Source organism: Dunckerocampus dactyliophorus, chromosome 17, assembly GCF_027744805.1.
Source record: "Dunckerocampus dactyliophorus isolate RoL2022-P2 chromosome 17, RoL_Ddac_1.1, whole genome shotgun sequence".
In the NCBI taxonomy this organism is placed as follows: domain Eukaryota; kingdom Metazoa; phylum Chordata; class Actinopteri; order Syngnathiformes; family Syngnathidae; genus Dunckerocampus; species Dunckerocampus dactyliophorus.
The window spans coordinates 22,870,722-22,891,173 of NC_072835.1; the positions used below are offsets into that span (position 1 = coordinate 22,870,722).

Genomic DNA, 20,452 nt, shown 5'->3' on the forward strand with positions numbered 1-20,452 from the left:
CCCCAAAAGACAGTCTGAACAATATGTATCTGTATTTACTGGTTAGAACGGCATCCCTATTTAACACAACCTCTTCTGCATGGAATCATGTTGCTATTTCAAGTTAGATCTGGAGAACGTATTGTCCGACCTGAGCAAGGCCGTCAAAAGGCAGTACTGCCACCAGGATGGCCGCCAGTTAAATGATGTCTTCACAAACAAAAAGGACTTGCTAATTGCGACTGGCAGCTGCGTTGTTTTTTGTTCAAGTCCTTTGAGGTTGGACATGGTAAGTTGGAAGTTGGACATTTCTGACCTTTCACAGCAAAAGCGCCAATCACAGAAGCCAAGAGAAGATCAGAAGGTCTGGACCTCTGGAGGAGCACCAGTAATCCTTGAAACGCTGCAGTGTAAGCTTCCTGCGCACGCTCTTGACAATCCACCCTCCACGTTTTGCTAAATTCTGTCAAGCTTGTGTGTTATCTGGTCAGCCAAGCACAGCCACTTTTACCTCATCCAAGCCTGACTGGGGATGTAAATACTTGGCAAGAATAAATGAGAATAAATGGCGACGGTGAATAAAAAAGCCGGGGCGTTAATGGAAGGAGCTCAAAGGCGAGCAAAACAGATTTTCTTTAAAACTGCGACATCAATACCCCCCCACCCCAACCTTCAAGCGCTTTCTGCCTCCGCTAATTCCCCTGATTGTCCTCCTGTTCCCCTGTGGGGCGAGGGTGGGGATGGAGGCAGGGGGAGCCAAACTGATATTGTGCGTCGTGCACAATAAATTCACCTTGCACAGCGGAGAGATAAAAGAAAGCTTGTGTCGCAAGTAGCTCAACACGAGGTTCTGCCGTAAGAGCTATCCACATACAGTACGTGGTCGCTGCTTTCGAGCAATAAATCCACGGACGTTCCCATCCATCACATTTTGGTCAAAGACTCGTCGAGCTGAACTTTAGTGAGCTTTGTGTAAATGTGTACAAGTCTGTCAGTCCAATCCTTGCGTCAACACATTCAAGTCAGACTTCTCCATGGGGGCTTGTAGTACTGTAGTAGCAGCAATAAAATGTAGTACAGTTATTGGTTCCAGACGCGAGCGTGATGAATGAATTTCCGCAATAGGATGTTAATAAATGGAATATTTCCGTAGTTAGAGCCTAGAAAACCTGTTTATGACATTCTAAATACGGGTTTTAACATGATTAGAGCCACGCAGACATGAAATAACTCCCCTATAGTCACCTTTACACTCCTATTGTTCATGCCGCATTGCAACTCTTATGCTGCAGGGATTCCAGATGGCCGCTAACTAGCAAGCTAGCGAGCTAACAAGCTAGCGAGCTAACCAGTTAGCCTCAAATTTATTCCTTCTAAAATTAAGAAGACAAAAACTTACCACTTCCACATGGAATGGGAGGATAACTGTTTTTCACTCTATCATGTGGGACGTGCCATTGGTTGACTTCATGACTTCATGCAGTGTTAAGGTAATGTCATGTAAGGTAATGTCTCCAAGTTTTGTGTCATTACTGCCACCTAGTGACCACAATACTACATATCACTTGTACTTCAATATGTTTTGACAAATAATAGCCCATAGTATACTACAAAACTGTGATAATTAATTCATTAATTTCTGAAAAAACGCAATATAGCAAGGGAGCTAGAATCAAATAGCGATATTTCGAGGGACGACTGTATCCGGTCGGATCGGCTTATCGTTGACAATCCCAGTATACATACTGACAGAGCGCTCCAGTGTGTAAGCCACACCCACTGAATTTAAAGAGAAAAAAAGATTTGTACATATACAGGCCGCACCTGTCTACCCACATGTCCATGTCGTAACATGGGATACTTAGTGCATAGAAAGACGTTACACAGAAAGATTTTTAAACTTTTGATTCAATAAACACAACAGTGCGTGTGATGTCGCTACTTAAACAGCAGCCTACCAGGAAAAGTCATTCATCGCCATCCTCCTCCTCCTCCTGGGAACTAAAACCACTCAAGCCGTCTTCTTCAGCATCACAATTGAACAGCCTCATTATTCCGTCATCACACACTTTGTCAGTCTCTCGCTCTCTGGCTTTCCTTCCCACTTTGTGACACGTTTTGTCTTTGAGGTGACACTTTTCGAGCAATTAGCCATTTAGCTTGAGCTAAAGCTCTTCATCAGGCAGTATACCTTTCAAAACCCCGGAGATGGAGTAAATCTACTTAAGATGTGTCACAGTTCGCCGCATAAGACTTCAAAATGGGATATTAGCTTCCACTCGTTCACATCACTACTTCCTGAAGCTACGCTCTAAGCATCATGGGAAATGTAGTTTTTAGCCATCACTGCACAAGCCGCAGGCTTCAAAGCATGACAAACAAGTAGCGGCTTATACACCGGAAATGACGGTAATATGACAAGGTCAGGGCGAGTTCGAGGCCCCTGCTTTACATCCTTGCGGCTAGTAAGCGTAATCAGACCGGAGCAAGCGAAGAAGAATCTGCAGGCTCGGTTTAATTGCTTAGTGATAAAGCCACAGCATAGCGTGTGGTCTGCAAAGACGAGACTACACCATCTTACAAGACAGCAGCAACATTTCCTCTTAAAAAGAACACAGCAAATTGTCGCAATCATCACACCATTACAAGAGCAATATGTAGAGCACAGAGAGGGAAAAAAAAAGGACGGCGTCTTCAGAAATGGTGGTTAACACTGCTGAGCAATATTAGTCTGGAGGCGGTAGCCGCACGCAATAAGTTGCTCTGCAGACTGCAGGCGAGCGTGACTCCATTTTTCATTTTTGCCCAGAGGGCAATCGATGATGGGGGTGATGAGACAATAGCACGCCCTGAGTGAGCAACAAAAGCTGAGAAAAAGGAAAGTAGCCTGCTAAAAAGTCTGGATTTTTGTTGGCACAACAAGTTCCATCACAAATCTCCCCGGACAGTTAGGCGCCACCTGAGCCTACATTTTAGTTTTTGTTTTTTTTAGTGGCCTCAGATCTGCAAAGAGATGCTTTTTGTGGGACTGACTAGTTTACACCTTAGGAACAAAGGCCATTGAACCACCACCACGCATGATGTCTTTGGTTTTCAGTGACTTTCTTGTTCCATTACGTCTTCCCGATTAACGTAAATCTCTTTTGTTATTGGAATGTTTTACAACTAATGGTGGTAAACTAGCTGCATCAGTCCGTTGTGGTGAAGAGGGAGCTGAGCCAAAAAGCAAAGCTTTCAATTTACCGGTCGATCTACGTTCCTATCCCCACTTTTGGTCATGAGCTTTAGATAGTGACCGAAAGGACAAGATTGCTGGTACAAGCGGCCGAAATTAGTTTCCTCCGTAAGGTGGCTGCACGTTCCCTTCGAGATAGGGTAAGGAGCACTGTCATCTGGGAGTAACTCGAGGTAGAGACGCCAGATGCCAGATGAGGTGGCATCTGGTTAGGATGCATCTTGGACGCCTCCCAGGGGAGTCGTTCAGGGCATGTCGGATCTGCAGGAGGCCTTGGGGAAGACCCAGGACACGTTGGAGAGACCATGTCTCCCAACTGGCCTGGAGACGCCTCAGGATCCACCTGGAGGAGTGGGACGAAGTAGCCGGCGAGAGGGAAGCCTGAGCTTCTCGTCTTAGGCTGCTGCCCCCAGGACCCGAGCTCGAATAAGTGGAAGAACTTCCTTTTTACACTTTAAAATGTTCCGTAAAACATTGCCAGTTAATAAAGGCTTTATATTAACAGCTACGATGACAAAATATTTCCATTTCCATTGTGTCCTCTGGGGAAAAATTGGCTTCCTACTCAAAATGACTCGCGTTCTTGCTCTTGACTAGGTGCCGTTATCTCCGCCGTTATCTGTCGTGGCACACACTCGCTTCCAAACATTAGTCCACTCTGCATAGCAGGATGAACTCCCCGCAGGCACATTTTGCTGCTAAAGCACGGAGTGCGAGTGCTTTTCATCTCAAGTACAGATTGGAGAGGACATCTTCTGTCCGGGACCTTGACCGTGACCAAGCATGTGTGCTGCATTGAAACAAACGTCTTCAGGCTCCATTTAGTCCAGCAGACTGATGTGGCGCTGAGATGAGAGCTTTCAAAGACACGCACACACACACACACACACACACACACACACACACACACTTCTACACACTTACAACTGTGAAAGCTCATTAAAACGCTGATGCCGAAGCCAAATTTCCTGAGGAAACAACATCTCAGCGAAAGCTTAGCTTTTTTGGATGGCTGTTTTTGTGAGTGAGAATTACCACTTTGGCACTCAACACGGTTTTCTCATGAGGGACTGTGAAGTTTTTAGAAGGTAAGTTGTTGTTTTTATAACGCAACCTTGTCTGAAAGGCATTTGGCCGACTTTGAGGAAAGTCACAAGTTGAACTCCACTTTAACCTCAAATCGCAGAGTCAATGTTGACTACTGGTTCTACCGGTGGTGCTTTTTTTGTTTTTGTTTGTTTCTTCTTTTTTTGTTTTTTACCAGGAATCTCTTCTAGTTTGCTTTCCAGAGACATTGAGCTGAACAAAGACAACAAGGAGTGTGTATGATCCTAAATACAAAAAATCGAATGAAATTGTAGCGAGTGTAACAGATGCCAGCCATTGTGGCCGTGCGAGTGTACGTTGGTAAACCTCACTCGCTGAAGCTAAGAATCGCGCTGGATGTCGAATTGACATTCTGGGTTTTTAGCTCAACGGCTAGCGCTCTGGACTGTCATTCTGCGGTCCTTGGTTCGAGCCCAGGATGGAACCGGGCGGGTTGTATTAGCTCGTAGGCCCAGAAACCTAACGGCTCAGATTATTTCTCCTGGTAATGGCCACTTGTTGTTGGGCGGAATATGCAGGAAGTAGACTCCACTCGTTATAGTAATGTTTTATGGCGTAGTTACAGTCATTGATGGAAGCAGAGATTGCTAACTTTCCCTCCAGTCGGTCAGTGACATTTACCCAAATTCCAAACCCTACTTGCACATATAAAAGACTAAAAGAGCACTGACACGTGGCATATAAACAGATGCAGGGATAAAACCGGAATCGTGCAAAATTACGAAAAGATGGCATCAAAAACAGCAAAGCAGCCTTTCAGACCAGTTTCCAAGTCTCCCATTCAGATTACAATCTTTATTTGTTGGTATTAATTTCAATGCTTAGATTTGGTTGAAACCTACCGAGGTAAAGACAACAACTCAAACACTATACTATGTGACAGTGTCTATAGAGTGTGTGTACACACACGCAACAACAACATAAACGCAACACTTTGGTTTTGTTCCCATCTGTCATGAGCATGACTATTCTATTCATTTCTATTCCTATTTCTTTCAAAAAATGTTCACAAATCTGTCCAAATCTGTGTTAGTGAGCACTATTCCTTTGCTGGCCACAATAAAAGGCCACTCCAAAATGTGCAGTAAACCAGTGAGTATCTGGTGTGATCGTAATTTGCCTCACGCAGTGCAACAGATCTTGAGTTGATGAGGTTGATTGTGGCCTGTGGAATGTTGCTCCTCTTGGATGGTTGTGCCAAGTTGCTGTAAATGTTGTGCACCTTGCTGGGCCACGCCAGGTGGCTCCACCCGCTCTATATCCTGGTTGTACCGAACTCCGGGGCGGCACACCAGGGTGCTCAGAGAGTGTGTCCGACCACAGCGCACCTTGCTGGGCCAGGTTCTTCATGTTCCATCGTAATTCATTCAACAAGACGTCTGCTCTTTTAAAGAGAAAGATGAAGGCGGCAATGACAGCGCAACTCTTCTGGTGAGCTACTGTTTATGTTTAATCTTTGTTTGAAACAAAGTGGAAACATGCAGTTTGTATCTACGGACAAATCTGTTTTTCTATTAAAATTCAGCGGGTGTGGCTTAAATACCGTGCGCTCTATAGCCTGGAAATTCTGATATATCAGCAAAGAATAAGTGAGAATTAGACAGATATGTTCAGAATATTTCAGCAAATTAGGCCTTTTGTGTATGTTGTAGATCTTTGACTTCAGCTCATGAAAGATGGGAGCAAAAACTGCATTTGCGCTTTGTTGCCACTTACCCAGCCAGTGTTCGCCGGTGATCTTCCCAAATCCCTCGCGGTAGGACTCCCATCCCCTGAAGAAGTTAACGGAGCCGTCCTCCCGGCGCTGGATCACCTACACAGGCGAGACAAGCGGGACAGGAGGTCAGCATCAGATGGAGATCCAGCATTTCATCCTCCTCTGCGATGGCTCGTTCAAAGGCGCCATTGCTGTTGGCCAGCAAAGGGACCAAATGAAGCCAGCAAGTGAAGAGCTAACTAAAAAAGGTAATGCTCAAGAGCAATTTGTCAAAAGTGGCTAAAAGGGATGTAATTAAATCTGGATTGAATTGGACTAAGTTCACATTCGAGCCTTCACAATAATTGTCTATGCCTGAAGAGAGCAGTGCTTTGTAATCGCTCAGCGAGTTCTATCAAGCTTTTGGAGGAATCATTTGCATGTGACAAGCGTAATACTCCACTCGTCCATTACAAGTGAAGTGTGCGTTTGCATGCAGACGGATAACCGCCACGGACTAACGGTTGGAAGGCTGTGTTCAAGTGGGAAAGACACCCGCAGTCGCGTTATGATGCGTATTAATAATCCCTTAAAATAGCATAAGGTAGCAGACGGCATGTTTGCTTTTGCAACATCTGCTCCGACGAACGGCAAATCCTGAGGAGAAACGGCGCAGCTCTAATCCAATCATCACCATCGCGCGCATCCTAACGATCGTTACCGTGCCATTATCGCTTACAAGACATCTGGAGTTTTCCGTCTTGTCTTTGCAGACTCTTCCAGCCGCCAGTCCTCTAATGTCTTCTGTCAAGCTGTCATTGTGTTGTAAAAATCTCCCTCACATAGAATTGGCTCCAAATTGAATCCCCTTGTCAGTTTCAAGTGATGGAGCAACAATTGACAACAAATACACAATCACAGTCACAGCGGCGTCGGTGCTTATGCGTCCTTTTAACGCACGTTTTATTCATGCGTTTACTCGTCTGCAAAGACACGTGCGCTCGCTGAAAGACAGGCCCCGGGTCACATGGAGTTGCCAGTCAACTAACCCAGCCTTTCAGTCCAAATGGGGGTTAAAGTGCGCTCGACAGGCCGTGGCCTCCTTCAGTGTCCAGCATCCCGATGTGACCGCAGAGCTCTGCTCTGTGCTTTAATTACACGTTGACCTCATGGGGCCACCATGGGAGTGTTTCCACCAGAAGACCATCACTGCCCTCCAAAGAGACGCCTGCCTGGGTGTAACTGTTTTTCCAGTAATGGCCCATTCCAGTGACAATATTTGCATGAAGTATCTACGCTTATTTGCAGTGTTGCACTTGTGCCCGGCCATGCGGACGCGAGTGGGCTTTTGGACACGTATAATTGTCACGAGGGCAGGTGCTGTGAAAGCTGGCTCAGCAAATTGTCACTCATGAGGTATTAAATGAGGACAGGACTAATGATCCTGACGTCGTTAAGTAAGAGTAGCAGATCGCAGACCCCAGCGTCACCTCACGAAGACACGAAGAAGAAGGTGTATTGCTGTGTGTTCTAAAGGGTAAAAAAGCCAACATCGAGCATCTCTAATTGCAGGCAACATTTTCTAAAGAGACAGTGGGTCTCCTGTGTGAACTTCTCTCTGCACGGTGAGTCCCCTGAGTCGAGTACATCTGGTGTTGACACCTTTTACAAAACCTCGCAACGCGGCATAAACGCCGTTGTGACACCGAGCTGAAATGTTTGTGCAGCAGCGAGTCTTAAGACATCAAAACATGACCCCCACCTGCCACTCACAGACTTAGAAGTCCTCACATCCTGAGTTTAGCTGGGGGGCAACAGGTGATCAAAGTTCTATCAGAGTCAAGGCGGCAAATGTCATATTAGGTCGGGAGTGGAGGGGGGGGTGTTGGCATGTTTACAGTAAATACTGACAAACGCTGGCTCAGGTGGTGTAAAGCATAACAATATTTATTTGAGTCTGATTGTGTCCCCCGCCACCCTGCAGAATAAATAAGAATAATAAAATGAATCTAGGACAGCCTTACGTTCAGCCTCCTTTCATATTGCGTCACATCAACTGTTCTCCATTTTGCGGTTCTCTCTCCCTTTCTGCAGGTCCTCGCTGTTAAATTCTTTATACACGCTGTTCAACATGCCCCACAAAGCCTAAACAACCCACTTTCCCCCACAATTACCTCTCTTTTTGTCGATTCTTCGTATTCTAAAGAAGATTGTCAGTATAGACAATTGGAGGTGTACAGTGGAATACAAAGGCTGCAGAGATTCACTTTCAAATCCAACAGAAAAGAGCCTCCAGCTGACGTGTTTTTAAGACAAATGAGTTGGTCAAGGTGGATCTTTTGCTATTTATTGACACGCAAACTTTGCAAAGCTGTGGAACACTAATCCATTCCACTTTCCACCTTTCTGTTGTTTGTCTTGCACCAAACTCTTGTCTCTACTTCCTGTTTGGGCCTGGACTGGATCCTCTCCTGTTAGCTGACAATAAAAGTTGGACAGGACTGGACTTGACAAGCTAACTTTTTAAGCCCTGGGGAACCTCGCTCCATTGATTTCCAATCCAATCCAACTTTATTTGCAAAGCACTTCAAAGACAACCACAGTGGGCCAATGTGCTGTCCACAATAATATATAAAAGACATAAATAAAAGCACAGAAACTCACGAAAGGCACTAAGTAAAACATCTAAAATGAAATTAAAAGACATTTTTAAAAAAAGGGTAAAAAGTAACATCCAATATAAATCACATTTTAAAAATAAAATGAAATCAAATATAAATATAAAAATGACATAAAACAAGATTCTGTAAGTATAAATACAATAAATATAAATAATATGAAAAACTATGCAAATGTTGAAAGCCAGAGAAAATAAATGAAGGTTTCAAGAAAGGGTTTAAAAATAGGGAAGGGGTCTGTCTAATCATTCCACTGCACGTGGCCTGAACCGAAAATGCACAACAAATGACTTTACATCGTTTGTTGTACTTCAGAATATTCCTGCACCCATCTTTCATGGACAGGAGCTAGTGATGCGCTAACTTTGCCAGCCTGGGGAACCACACTCCGCTCGACCATCTGTTTTGAAAATATGCAATATTGCAATCCAGTAAATCCCTCGTTTATCACAGTTAATTGCTTCCAGACCCTACCTTACACTTTTACAATCTATTTTTCTTTGTTTACATCACATTGCTTGGGCTACAGGATCACTGCAGGGGCAAAAGACGGCATGTCGCTAGCATAGCAAGCTAACGAGCTAAGTAATTAGCCTCTCCGATTTACTTATTCTCAAGTTAAGAAAGTTTTTCAAATGGAGTGGGGAAGAAGAACAAAGAAGTCAAAAACTTACCACCTCCACACAGAATGAGAACGTTTTTTTCATTCGATTTCAGCCATGGCATGTCGGCGCTGCTCTGCTGGATAAGTAGCCAGTCTCCATGTCATGTCTCATTACATTGCTGCTGCCTTGTGACCACAATGCTACGTAGAACTTTCAGTCTTTCAGTATTTTTGGACTAATAATAGGCCATAGTCAACCACCAAACAGCGCTCATTTATTCATTATTTTTTGAAAAACCGTGATATAGCGAGGGACGACTGTGTTTACAACACATGTTCACTTAAATGCTCAAGCAAGAAACTTTTTAGCTTTTACTTTACTTTCCTCTTCCTTTCATTTCCGATGCAGCCGTTTAAGCGGCACACGAGTTGGGCCTTGATTGTGGCCCCCTGCTGTTTAAAGACATTCTGTATGACAAATCAATGCACCAAGTTTTCACGGCAGGGGATCATTACTTCATTCACTTTAAGCCCTTTACGCAGAAGAACGATTGGGGCCTGAACGGTATCGCTAGATTCCATAGGACCAAAGTTGTGGTGGCGAGTGGTACGCTAGTTATGCAAGCCCTTGGGGAGCTCGCTCCATTCCACCGTCTGCTTTAAAGCTGCAGTCAAACCTCCGTTTTCGTACGCCGCGGCTTTCGTAAAGTTCAGCTTTCGTCTGACATTTTCACTTGTCTCGGTTTTTTGTACAATGTTGCTAAATAACCCACCATGGGGCCTCAAAAAGTTGCGAGTGCCAGCGTGTCGATAAAGACGGTGACAAACGCTACTCTTATTAACTGTAAGTTCCATCCAGTCATCATTTAGAATTATTTTGCATTGTTTTGTGAATTTTTTGGGATGTCTGTCGTACGTTTTGGTTTTCTTCGAATCTTTTTGGACTAATTAATACCAGAAAGAGATACCACTGCATATGCCACATTAACAAAAAGTCGAGACATTTCCGAGGTAGGTATGTTCCAGCCCAAAACACCGGCCTCTACTTTGTGTCTCACCTGCTAACTAGTTGTGTCCGGATGAATCGCTGTTTGGTGTCAAGACATTATAGCATAACCTCGTTGACACGCATGCAAAATGGATGAAATTCCTCCTGATAGACAAAACTCCGCACAATCAAAACGCAACAAATCGCTTCACCACGCCCCCGCTCTAAATGGGGCTCATTCTGGGGAAGGCACGCATCTTGACGTATGTTCTCATGTATTAGCACTTTCATACATCCTGCCCCCATTATTATGCTCCATCCCCTCCGTCACACCTAATTCCTTAAAGCCTCTCCTTCCTTTTGATGTGCCGCGAAGTGACAGAGCAGAACTATCTCAGCGCTCAGGTCTGGTTAGACGTGTGGAAGCTAGACGCGCAGTCTCCACTCGTAATCCAGGAGGTGTTGGAAAGGTTTATCCTGCTGGAGAGGTATGTCAATCCTCAGTTAAAACAGGCGTTGACAATAGGAGGGAAGCCTTGGAGGAAGGTTTGGGCTGTTAAAGTGTTTGAAGGACGGCTTTATCTCAAGGCTAACGTACTGACTGTTAAAGCGGTCGTACTGTAGGCGTTAATGGGTGTGTCGCGTATCAGTTGTCATCAATGATATCGGCGTTACGACGTTTCATGGTCATGTACGCACTCCCATGATCGAATGATACTGGACAAAAAGAACATAAGGAAGAGTCCAGACTCTAGGTGGAGGAATAGGTATTTGTTTTTTTTAGTTAACTTTTTCCTTTCATTATGTCCCCCAAGCCCGAGGCAGATGGCTAACAAAAGGAAAGTGAAAGTGAAATTAGGAAGCGAGAATTTTTTTAAACATGATTACTCATTCAGAAAAAAATAACTAATAAATAAATTAATCGCACGATAAATGAAAATGAACTTGATCATTTTGCCAGGCTCCAGAATTAGCCATGTGCATGCATGTGAGTTTTCTTCATCTCTTGCCACCCAATAGGCAGTAAGAGAGTTCATTGGTTCAGCACCTACATGCGTCATAGAACAACGGCAAACAGAGCAAGACCTACTGTCAGTCATACAGTCGCTTTGTCTCTGTGGGAGAAGCGGGATGCTAGCATACCCACATAGCAAAAGAGTGGAACCTCGTGAGGAGCAATGCAAGGTAACATAGGAGGGAAAAAGATGCTTGCAAAGCCAAATGCCACAGCCCCCATGTGGGAATACTAATAAGGAGCAAGGTGAGCCCATCAACGAGAAAGAGCCAGTATGCCCAATTTATTCAAAAGTGGTAGCAACATAATAGGCAACCTCAAACATGATCTAGTTTTCCCATCTGGGAAAAAAAGTACACATCAAGCTACAGAGCCTTCGTTCTGACAGTCAACACTCACTGAGACGTTTGGTCGGCAAACAGTAAATGCAAACGGAACAGCGCAAAATGGTGTGCGTTCACCGAAAGTCATTGCCAGTTGAAAAGTCAGCATTTCAACAAACGCTGCTCTTTAACACAGTTGAAAAAACAGCATTTCAGGAAATGCTGCAAACGTTAGACAGACAGTACACATTTCCTGTGAGAAAATACGTGTTACAAACACCAATTCCACAACTTCACAGAGTGAAAGACGACCATTTGGGCTCGAATAAACTCCAAGCAAGCGATAGTATTTCCTTTACCCTTAATTGTTTGACCTTGATGAAAACTTGATGACATAACACACCGTCAGGGAAGACAGGCAATAAAGAAAAGTACCTTTCAGTGGAGAGTTCATCGAGAGTTCACTTGAAGTTCGTGAGAGTGCAACAAGAGGTCTAATTACTCAGAGAGGCCATCCAGTGCTCTCCGAATGAGGAGTTTAGGACTTTAAAACAATTAGGACGGCGTGACAAGCACGATGGCCAAATGTCATTAAGGATCTGCTCTCCAGTCCTGAAAGCAACATCTCGCCCAACGCTCGCCCAAGTCCCGTTGGATTTGCATGATCACATTAACCTCCCTGTAATCTCGGCAGTAGATGAAGGCTACTTAACAAGCCGCCTTAAGCACTTCAGCGGGATTTCTGTCAAACGGCGGGGGAGCCCACAGCGAACGCGCAGACGGACGCGCTGACAGACCGACCGGAACACGGGAAAGAATCAACATAAGCTCTCGGAGGCTGATTGGAGGAGATTTACAATCTGGCACGTGACTGTGGGGGAAGCGAGGAAGCCTGCCAGCGGCTTGTTAGCCGCTTGTGAGCACACGACTCTATGTTTGTAGCTGGAGCAGATGCTGGGAGTCCAGACCAAATTCTAATTGCTAACAACTTCAGAGAGTGATTAGTGTACTAGCCATTAAAGAGAAACAAGGTTTTTATGGGGAAAAAATGGTTTGATTGCATTGTCATGCATTATCAGGACTGTGGTGCTTTGACAAATCCCTGCAAATCTGCGTCAGTCTGCACAAGTACCATCTTCAAAAAAGAGAAGCAAACATATGCCGCTGAATGTTTTATAATCCTATTAGAGAGACAGATGTGCCGTGAACGCTGCGGCAACAGGCGGGAACAGACGGAGAAACACAATCATCCTCCAGCACCCTGTCTTTTTTCTCCCCCCCCACTTGCATGTACGTGTATTTACGTGAAAACGTATTCTTGGCCTGCAGGACGATGATTGAACATCAAACAGGAAACTTGGTTTAGGAGGAAGCTAATTAGCGCAAGCAGGCTGGAACAGGATTGGAAAGGTTTTGTTACGGAAGAAGCTGACTTGAAAGGTATTTCTAATTCTTTTATTTACTTTAGACCAGAGCTTCTCAAATGGTCTCAGCCTGGGACCCACATTTTCCAATGGTCATTTGGTCACGACCCACTTTTATTTACGTCATTTGTATTTTTTTTATTTACTATTTAATTTTGTTTGTTTTGCAATATTATTTGTCATTTTATTATTATTTACGCTTTTATTTAAGTCATTGTAATTGTAATTTTTAAAATAGTTACTATTTCATTGTTATTGTTATTATGAGGAAAAATGATGTCCAAAAGTCATTTTGTCATATCACGGGAAACAAAACAAAATAAAGTACATTTTTTGGAACATTTTTGAAAATTACGTTGAGAAAAATAGTTAGACAACTTTGGAAATGTCAAGGAATAAAGTCATAAGAATATAAAAAGAAATTTACAAGAACAAAGTTGAAATATTTGGGGAAAAAAGTCAAACAGCAGAAATGGGGAATAAATCTACCAGGATAAAGTAGAAATGTTAAAAAAAGTACCAGAAGTCAACAAGACAGAAAGTATTCCCGGCTAGCCAGCACCACGATCAGCACATTTAGACGTTGGGCTTCAAAAACAATCACACGTTGCACCAAGTACGAGGTGGGCGTACGGGAGTATCCTCAGCGACACCCAGTCATGCGGCACACGCCGCATCCAAGGTCTTAACGGTCCGTTTCAACATCATTTTGATTGCCACTTAAAGAGCTTCGTGCAGCCAAAGCCTCACTCCATGCGACACAGACGACACGTGACACCAAAGTCCCACCAAAGCTCGGCACTCTGCTCAAGTTTTCAAGGTTTGCTGCCTTACAAAACATTTATGAATAGGACACACGCGGCCAAAACATCGGTGCCGCTTTTTATTTTCAGCTTTTTCCAAACCAATAAACTAACAAATGAAATATTGAAGGGCCTGCAAGGCAGTTAGAGATGGTGAAAAGCCCCCGATCATTCATTCCGGAACACTCAAAAGGCACTCTTCTAAAGGCAGCGCCGCACAATCGTACACGCCAGATGAAACTTTTACATTTCACTTCTTAGCTGAATGCGAGATTTGCGCTACTTCTGATAAAAGCCCCCCTCTGCTTTGATAATGCAGCGGCGCGCTCGTTCATTAAATTATGCATACTGTGCTTATTTTTATACTGTACCTTTTAACAGATAGAAGAGAAACAAGTTCTAATAGAAGACATTAGCCTGGATTTGAAAGGTATCTTAACTCTCTTTGCAGGAATTCTCCACACCCCGAGGATTACTTTTATTTTAGCAAATACATCTTTTAGTATTTGTGCCACAGGACGGGCACATTCGGGTTTATACTTGAAGCACGGAACACTCGCAGAGTGGTTTGCTTCTTTTTACACTTGTAGGACAGTGAACGTGACTGTGAAACAGATTATTTCTATTTACGTGACAGTTAAAAACCTTGGTCCCTGTCTTCGGGCTGTCTGGGTCAGGGGTCGGCAACCTTCACCATCAAAAGAGCCGTTTCCTATAGCGAAAATTGCTCGGGTCTTTGTACATTTCAGTTGCCGCAGGATCTTTTGGAATGATTTCATCCCAAAAGCCGAGGGACCGCTGCATTTCCTATGGAAGAAATCTAAAAATAACATGAACGCCTGACATGATGGTCCCAATAACGAGGAATATTGGTGAAATAAGAGACAAAAAAACATATATTTATATAATTTGTAGCGTGAGTCATGATGCCTCGGAGGATGTTCTCCGTGTTCGTCTATGATGTCAGCGCAACTCTTTCATTCCACCTTTTGTAGCTGTACGGCCAAAAATACTTGGAAGCTTTAAGCGTCACTGCCTGCTTTGTCATCCGTGCCTCACGGCTACAAAAGAACGAGAAAAAAAACGACTAAACTTTAATACTTCAATAGTTTCACTGCATCACTCTCACACCTTTTTTCGCGGCTAAATCCATTTTTGCTCTCGTTCTCAACTCTGAAAGAACGTCACAGGTGGGAGATTGGGTCATTTTCCCGCTAGCGCACAGCTAGGAGACCCGGACAGAGAGAGAGAGAGATTGATGAGCCAATAGCGTATGCCGTGGGACCTCGCTGTTTTGGGACGCCGTTAATATTTACAGGACAATCAGGGTTTTTCAAAAATATATTAATTAATAAATCATGCTGTTTTGTGTTTGATTACGGCCTATTAGTCAAAATATATGAATATTTAACCAAATCTTACATATTGTTTGCTTGAATTAAACATTTTCAAGCATAAAAATGGCTAAAAGAAGCAAAATACAAATACTTGTATAAGGCATTCAGAAGACGCATTCAAAGATGCTATGAGGATATGTATATGTATATGTATATGTATGTATATATATGTAGTATTCTTCACGGGTCACTGGGGGTCAGTAATGTTACTGTAATGTTTGGTTGCTCACAAAAAGCAACAGGCTTTTATTGCAGGTTTGAATGATCTCACAACAGGCACAATACTCCTTAACACGGACTACTTTTACGGTCGGAACCCACGCCAAGCTAAAACTCAACTCTGAACCCCCGGCGTCACTTCCTGTCCGCTCCCCACTCAGCTTCCCAAGCACCGGAACACATTTACAGCAACATACAAGAGTCATGTTTATGTCTTAAATGGCTTCTTTTCTCTTATTGTGTCTACTATATTGCGTAGTAGGAGTGTAAAGGTGACTGTGGGGGTGTCACTTCATGTCTAAGGCGCTTTAATAATGTTAAAAACCATATTAGAAGGTCGTAAACAGGTTTTTTTTTGGTACCTTTAAGGGAACCATAAAGATGATAAAGACGGATTTAAAACAACAAAAAGCACTGTGATTTGATTTGAGTTTTATTTTTACATTATTTGAAAATTATTTTATATTTTATTTATGTTTTATATATTAAACATTGTGTGTATATTTAATATTTTTTTATTTTGATTTATGATTTAAATTCCAGATGGAGCTGCTTGATATAAACGGTATATAATAGAAACGATACAAATTAAAAATTAATTCAGCCTATCACGATAATGCATGTTGATGACGCAACCTAGCCTAACCCTAGCACTGTAATGGAGCGCGTTAGCTAGCGCGGCTAAATTACGTCCTTCCAGACTGCGGGGCGGCTCCTTTAACTTAATACTTCTCGCCTCCAAGGCGGCAAATAAACGGCATCTCTTCAAGTCGTCAAGTATTATTATCACAAGATGCGGAGCTAAGCTAAGACAGAGAAGCCATGCTAACCGCTAAACTAGCTTGAATGTAAAGTAACAGAACAACAAGAGCCTTTGTAACCTGTAACCTGTTTTGAATGCTTCTATGATCATTTTATAAATTGTTGTATATCGCAAGAGGCTGCAATGTACGGATTTTTATGGGTGGATTTTGGGCCGTATCGCCCGTCCCACTTGGTTTGGTCCTTACCAAACAGCACGGCTGCCATTTTGTGCTTCAACATAACCGATTTCTTATATTTTTCCTCCAGATAACCTGTTCATCCCTCAAGTCAGTCTTCCTCCGCCTTCTTGCGACGACTTGTCAAAGTATGCAAATGAGGCTGCGGCATATGGCTCATTCCTTATTTAAGCTCCGCTGACAAAAAGACAGACAGACAGGCAGACGGTGAGTTGCCGAGCGCCGCGGTCCTCCAGTCCTCACCTTCCCGCCTGGTTGGATGGCGCCGGCGTTGATCTCCTAATGAGGCTCAAGTGTGATGACACCGGGAAGGATCGGCAGCTGCTATCGCTCCGGCATCGGAGGAGCACATCCTATTAGAAGACGGCGCGCAAAAGGCGGCGTGAAGCATCGGCTGCCTGGTTTTGAAGTCGGTGCACAAATCACACGCGACGTTGACACGCCACGGCGTCGGCTGACTGACTGACAGGCCGCCATGCAGCTCTATTCCGTCATGCTGCGCTAAGCACTCTGTCACTATGACAGTCCGCCTTTTATTTGATGATTGGAGGCTACGACCTTTCCCGTCTAGCAAATTCACTGTCACGCAGACGAGACGCATGCACGCCGTGGAAGGATGCCCCGAAAGGAAACGCTTCGAGTCATAATTTCTTCCACAGACAAAACGCTGAGATAATTACTGTAACTTCTGTAATTACAGCTGCCGGGTTGATTTACCTAAAGCGCAAAGAGGCCGGGAGGTTAATTGGGGGGTAGCATTGAAAGCAGAGAGGATTTAAACGTAGTGATGGGGAATTTTGCGGCTTCACTCTCTCACGGATTTTCAAAAATAATAATTGAATGAATCATGCTGTTTATTAGTCCAAAATATGCATATTTAAACATCCAGTCATGGAAAAGATGATTAGAGCACCCTTGTTTCTTCAGTTTCTTGTTCATTTTAATGCCTGACACAACTAAAGCTACCTTTGTTTGGACAAATATAACAATGAGAACCAAAATAGCTCATGAGAGTTCCATTTGTTGGTAGCACAAAGCTATAGCTAATCATGGAAGAACGTAAGTGATATCAGCTCTTACATTCAACTCTTATGAGCTACGTCTGTTATCATTCTGTTTGTCCAAACAGACGTACCTTTAGTTGCCGCAGGCATTACAATGGATCAATAAACTCAAGAAACTCTAAATATTTTTTCCATGACCGTATGTGACGTATTTTTGGCCTAAATTAAGCATTTTCAAGCATAAAAATGGCTAAATGAAGTAAAATACAAATAAAGGCATTTCAGAAGACTCTTTCAAAGACGTTGTGATGTTGTGTAGTATTCTACACCCGTCACTAGGTGTCAGTCATGTTACATTGTTGAAGGCTGTGCTCTTAAACGTTTGATCATCTGATGAACTATTTCACTTTAATGCTTATTTGCTATAAATTGCTTACTTAGAAATGTATTTGTCTCACTCCCATTTCTTCTTTTTGCATTTCGAAGCTCTACTTAGAACTTCTTTAAGATCCAACAGTGCAAAATGTACATTCTTGCAGTTTTTCAACTGGTCTTAACATTTTGATCAGGACTGTATCACAAAGCAGAAACAGAACCAATGTTGTAATTGCGGTAATGCGCAAACAGCATTCATAGTGTTCAGTAGTACTATTATGTAACCCCCCTCTACCATGTTCATACCAACAGCAACATTTTAAAGCGCATGCTGAGCTAGATAAACTATTAATCAGGAGGTTGCATGTCATTGTTGTTGAAGCGTGTGAGAAGTGACGTGCTCAGCTGAGGAATTCTTTAAAACGAAAACCTTCAATGGTGAGACGATGGCAGCGGAAATTAGCTTTATTAAAATGTAAATGCAACAGATTCATTTATTCCTTTTAAAGCGCACACACGGCCCGTTTCCATGCACTGGTTGGCAGACATGAAAGGAAGCAATTATTTCTATCAAGTTCTTAGTGAAAAGAAATGATTTACAGTATATGAGGGTTTGTGTCTGTGTGTGTGTGCGTGTGTGTGTGTGCGTGTGTGTGTGTGTGTGTCCACAGCCTTGATTTGTGGTTTGGGCAGATTCCAAAAAAAACAGCATTGGAACACACTCCTAAAAAGTGTCGCAATTCAGATACATAAAGATGTTGCAGGGAGTCAGCTAGCTTCCCCCCCGAGGACGTCTACACTTCAGAACAAACTGAAATAAATGCCTCCAAGCAACACGCCTTTGTGTGCGTGTGTGTGTGTGTGTGTGTGTGTGTGTGTGTGCACGGTGAAATACATTAAAGCCACACTTCCAAATATAACTTGAAACCGTGTCAATGTTTGTTCACCTCATCGGCTCCAGCGCCGCCGCAACAACAAGGAGTGTGTTTACACTCCAGCAAGGCCGCAGAGCTGCCAGATGTTTGAACAGGTCGCTGAATGAAACGATCTTCATCCTGAGCAACACGATCCTACAAAAATGTCTCTTCTACCAAGAGATAGCGTGTGAAGACGCCTGCATGGACACGCTGCAGCTGCAGCATCTAAGACCATGACCCGAAGGACGCACATTGCTGGAGTGGAAATTGGACAAAATGGGAATTTTGCCTTACTTAGCGCAACAAAGAAGGTTTTATGTTCATCGTGTTAGCCAATGAGTTGGTCGGAGCATTTGCAACAAGCAACTTCACCAAATGTCTGCATTTCCAAGACTTCTTATGTCATTTTCTTGTCTATTCGTAGTTGCTCATATGCTTGTTCGTGTTTCCCAGTCCGTACGGACTGGTGTCCTATCGCATTGTCTTGGAGTGAGCCTGTTACCTCTCGGTAGTGGCGTGAGGCGCTGTGTCACTACGCCAGAAAAATACTTCCTCGCGTTAGCTGCAACAATAACAACGTCGCTGTCGCTCGGTTTGTATGCAGGTCAGTTATGTAAAGACAACATTGTTGACATTTTTTTGGACAATTTTTTTTCGGACTTTGAAATTGGTGTGTCCCGTTACGTGCATGGTTACCTCCCACATGCTGGCTGCTAGCTGTTTATGTTTCACATAAGGATTGTGGATGATGGGCAAAATTCCCCAAAAAGTGCAGTTTTCCTTGAAGTAAGTTTGATCAAGTGTGGAATTACTACAGCTTCTGTTTGGACCGCTCGGACCGCCACCCGTCCACTGTCACCCACTGGGTTTCGAAAGGCTGGACTACTGTGTGATGAAGAGGATAAAGTGACACCGAGAGCGACAACGAAAGAAAGATACTGACAAAGTGGGTGACGGAGAAATGATGAGGCTGTTCAATTGCGATGCTGAAGAAGATGAATTTAGTGGTTTTAGTTCCCAGGAGGAGGGGGAGGACTGGTAGGCTAATGTTTAACTGGCCACATTACACTCGCTGTTTGGCACCGTTTGGAAAAAGGCGTTCATTTAATCAAATGAAAAAATATATTTCTATGTGGTAAATGTTACGACGTGGACACGTCCGGCTTATCTTTTTTCCTCTTTAAATTTAGTGGTTGAAATAGTCCGGGAATTACTGTGAGGCTGTGGAAAAACAGAGCGCTTCCAGTCGACTCACCGTCCAGCCGCCTCCGTCTGTGGTCATGTCGCAGTAGACTTGGAATCCCGTGGGATGGTGGATGGGAAACACTGAGTAGATGCCGTCTTCCCGCTGGCCGCTGGCGTACAGGTCGCCGCAGTCACGAGGACGCGAGCCTACAAGAGACAACGTATGGGTGAGTATAAAAGTATGTCGGGACTCAGCTAGTTTGGCAACAGTGCACTTTTAACAGCCAGTGAATTAAATGTTATGCTCATTACAAGTTCGGAGGCTGGAGATATAGAAAAGAAGGAGAAAAGAAAACACTATAAAGGACGAGTGTATCTTAATTAGGATGTATCTGCATAAAAACACCAAGGGAATTCTCTCTGCGGTGGAGTTTCATCCAGGCAGAACAGAACAGAAACTCTCTTGGACATGACAATTCCACACCGGGGACTCGGGATCTAT

The 20,452-nt window shown here is 43.6% G+C and overlaps 1 protein-coding gene across 2 annotated transcripts in view; it reads right to left on the reverse strand.

Annotated features, from left to right (window-relative positions):
* Nucleotides 1–20,452, reverse strand: part of fibcd1b (fibrinogen C domain containing 1b) — a 127,402-nt gene that overhangs the window by 40,946 nt on the left and 66,004 nt on the right. For both annotated transcript variants that reach the window (XM_054758280.1, XM_054758278.1), the window contains 2 exons: nucleotides 20,021–20,157; nucleotides 6,038–6,134 (listed from right to left, as the gene is read on the reverse strand). In XM_054758280.1, coding sequence (XP_054614255.1) covers nucleotides 6,038–6,134; nucleotides 20,021–20,157 — 234 coding nt within the window. The remainder of the gene's footprint in view (nucleotides 1–6,037; nucleotides 6,135–20,020; nucleotides 20,158–20,452) is intronic.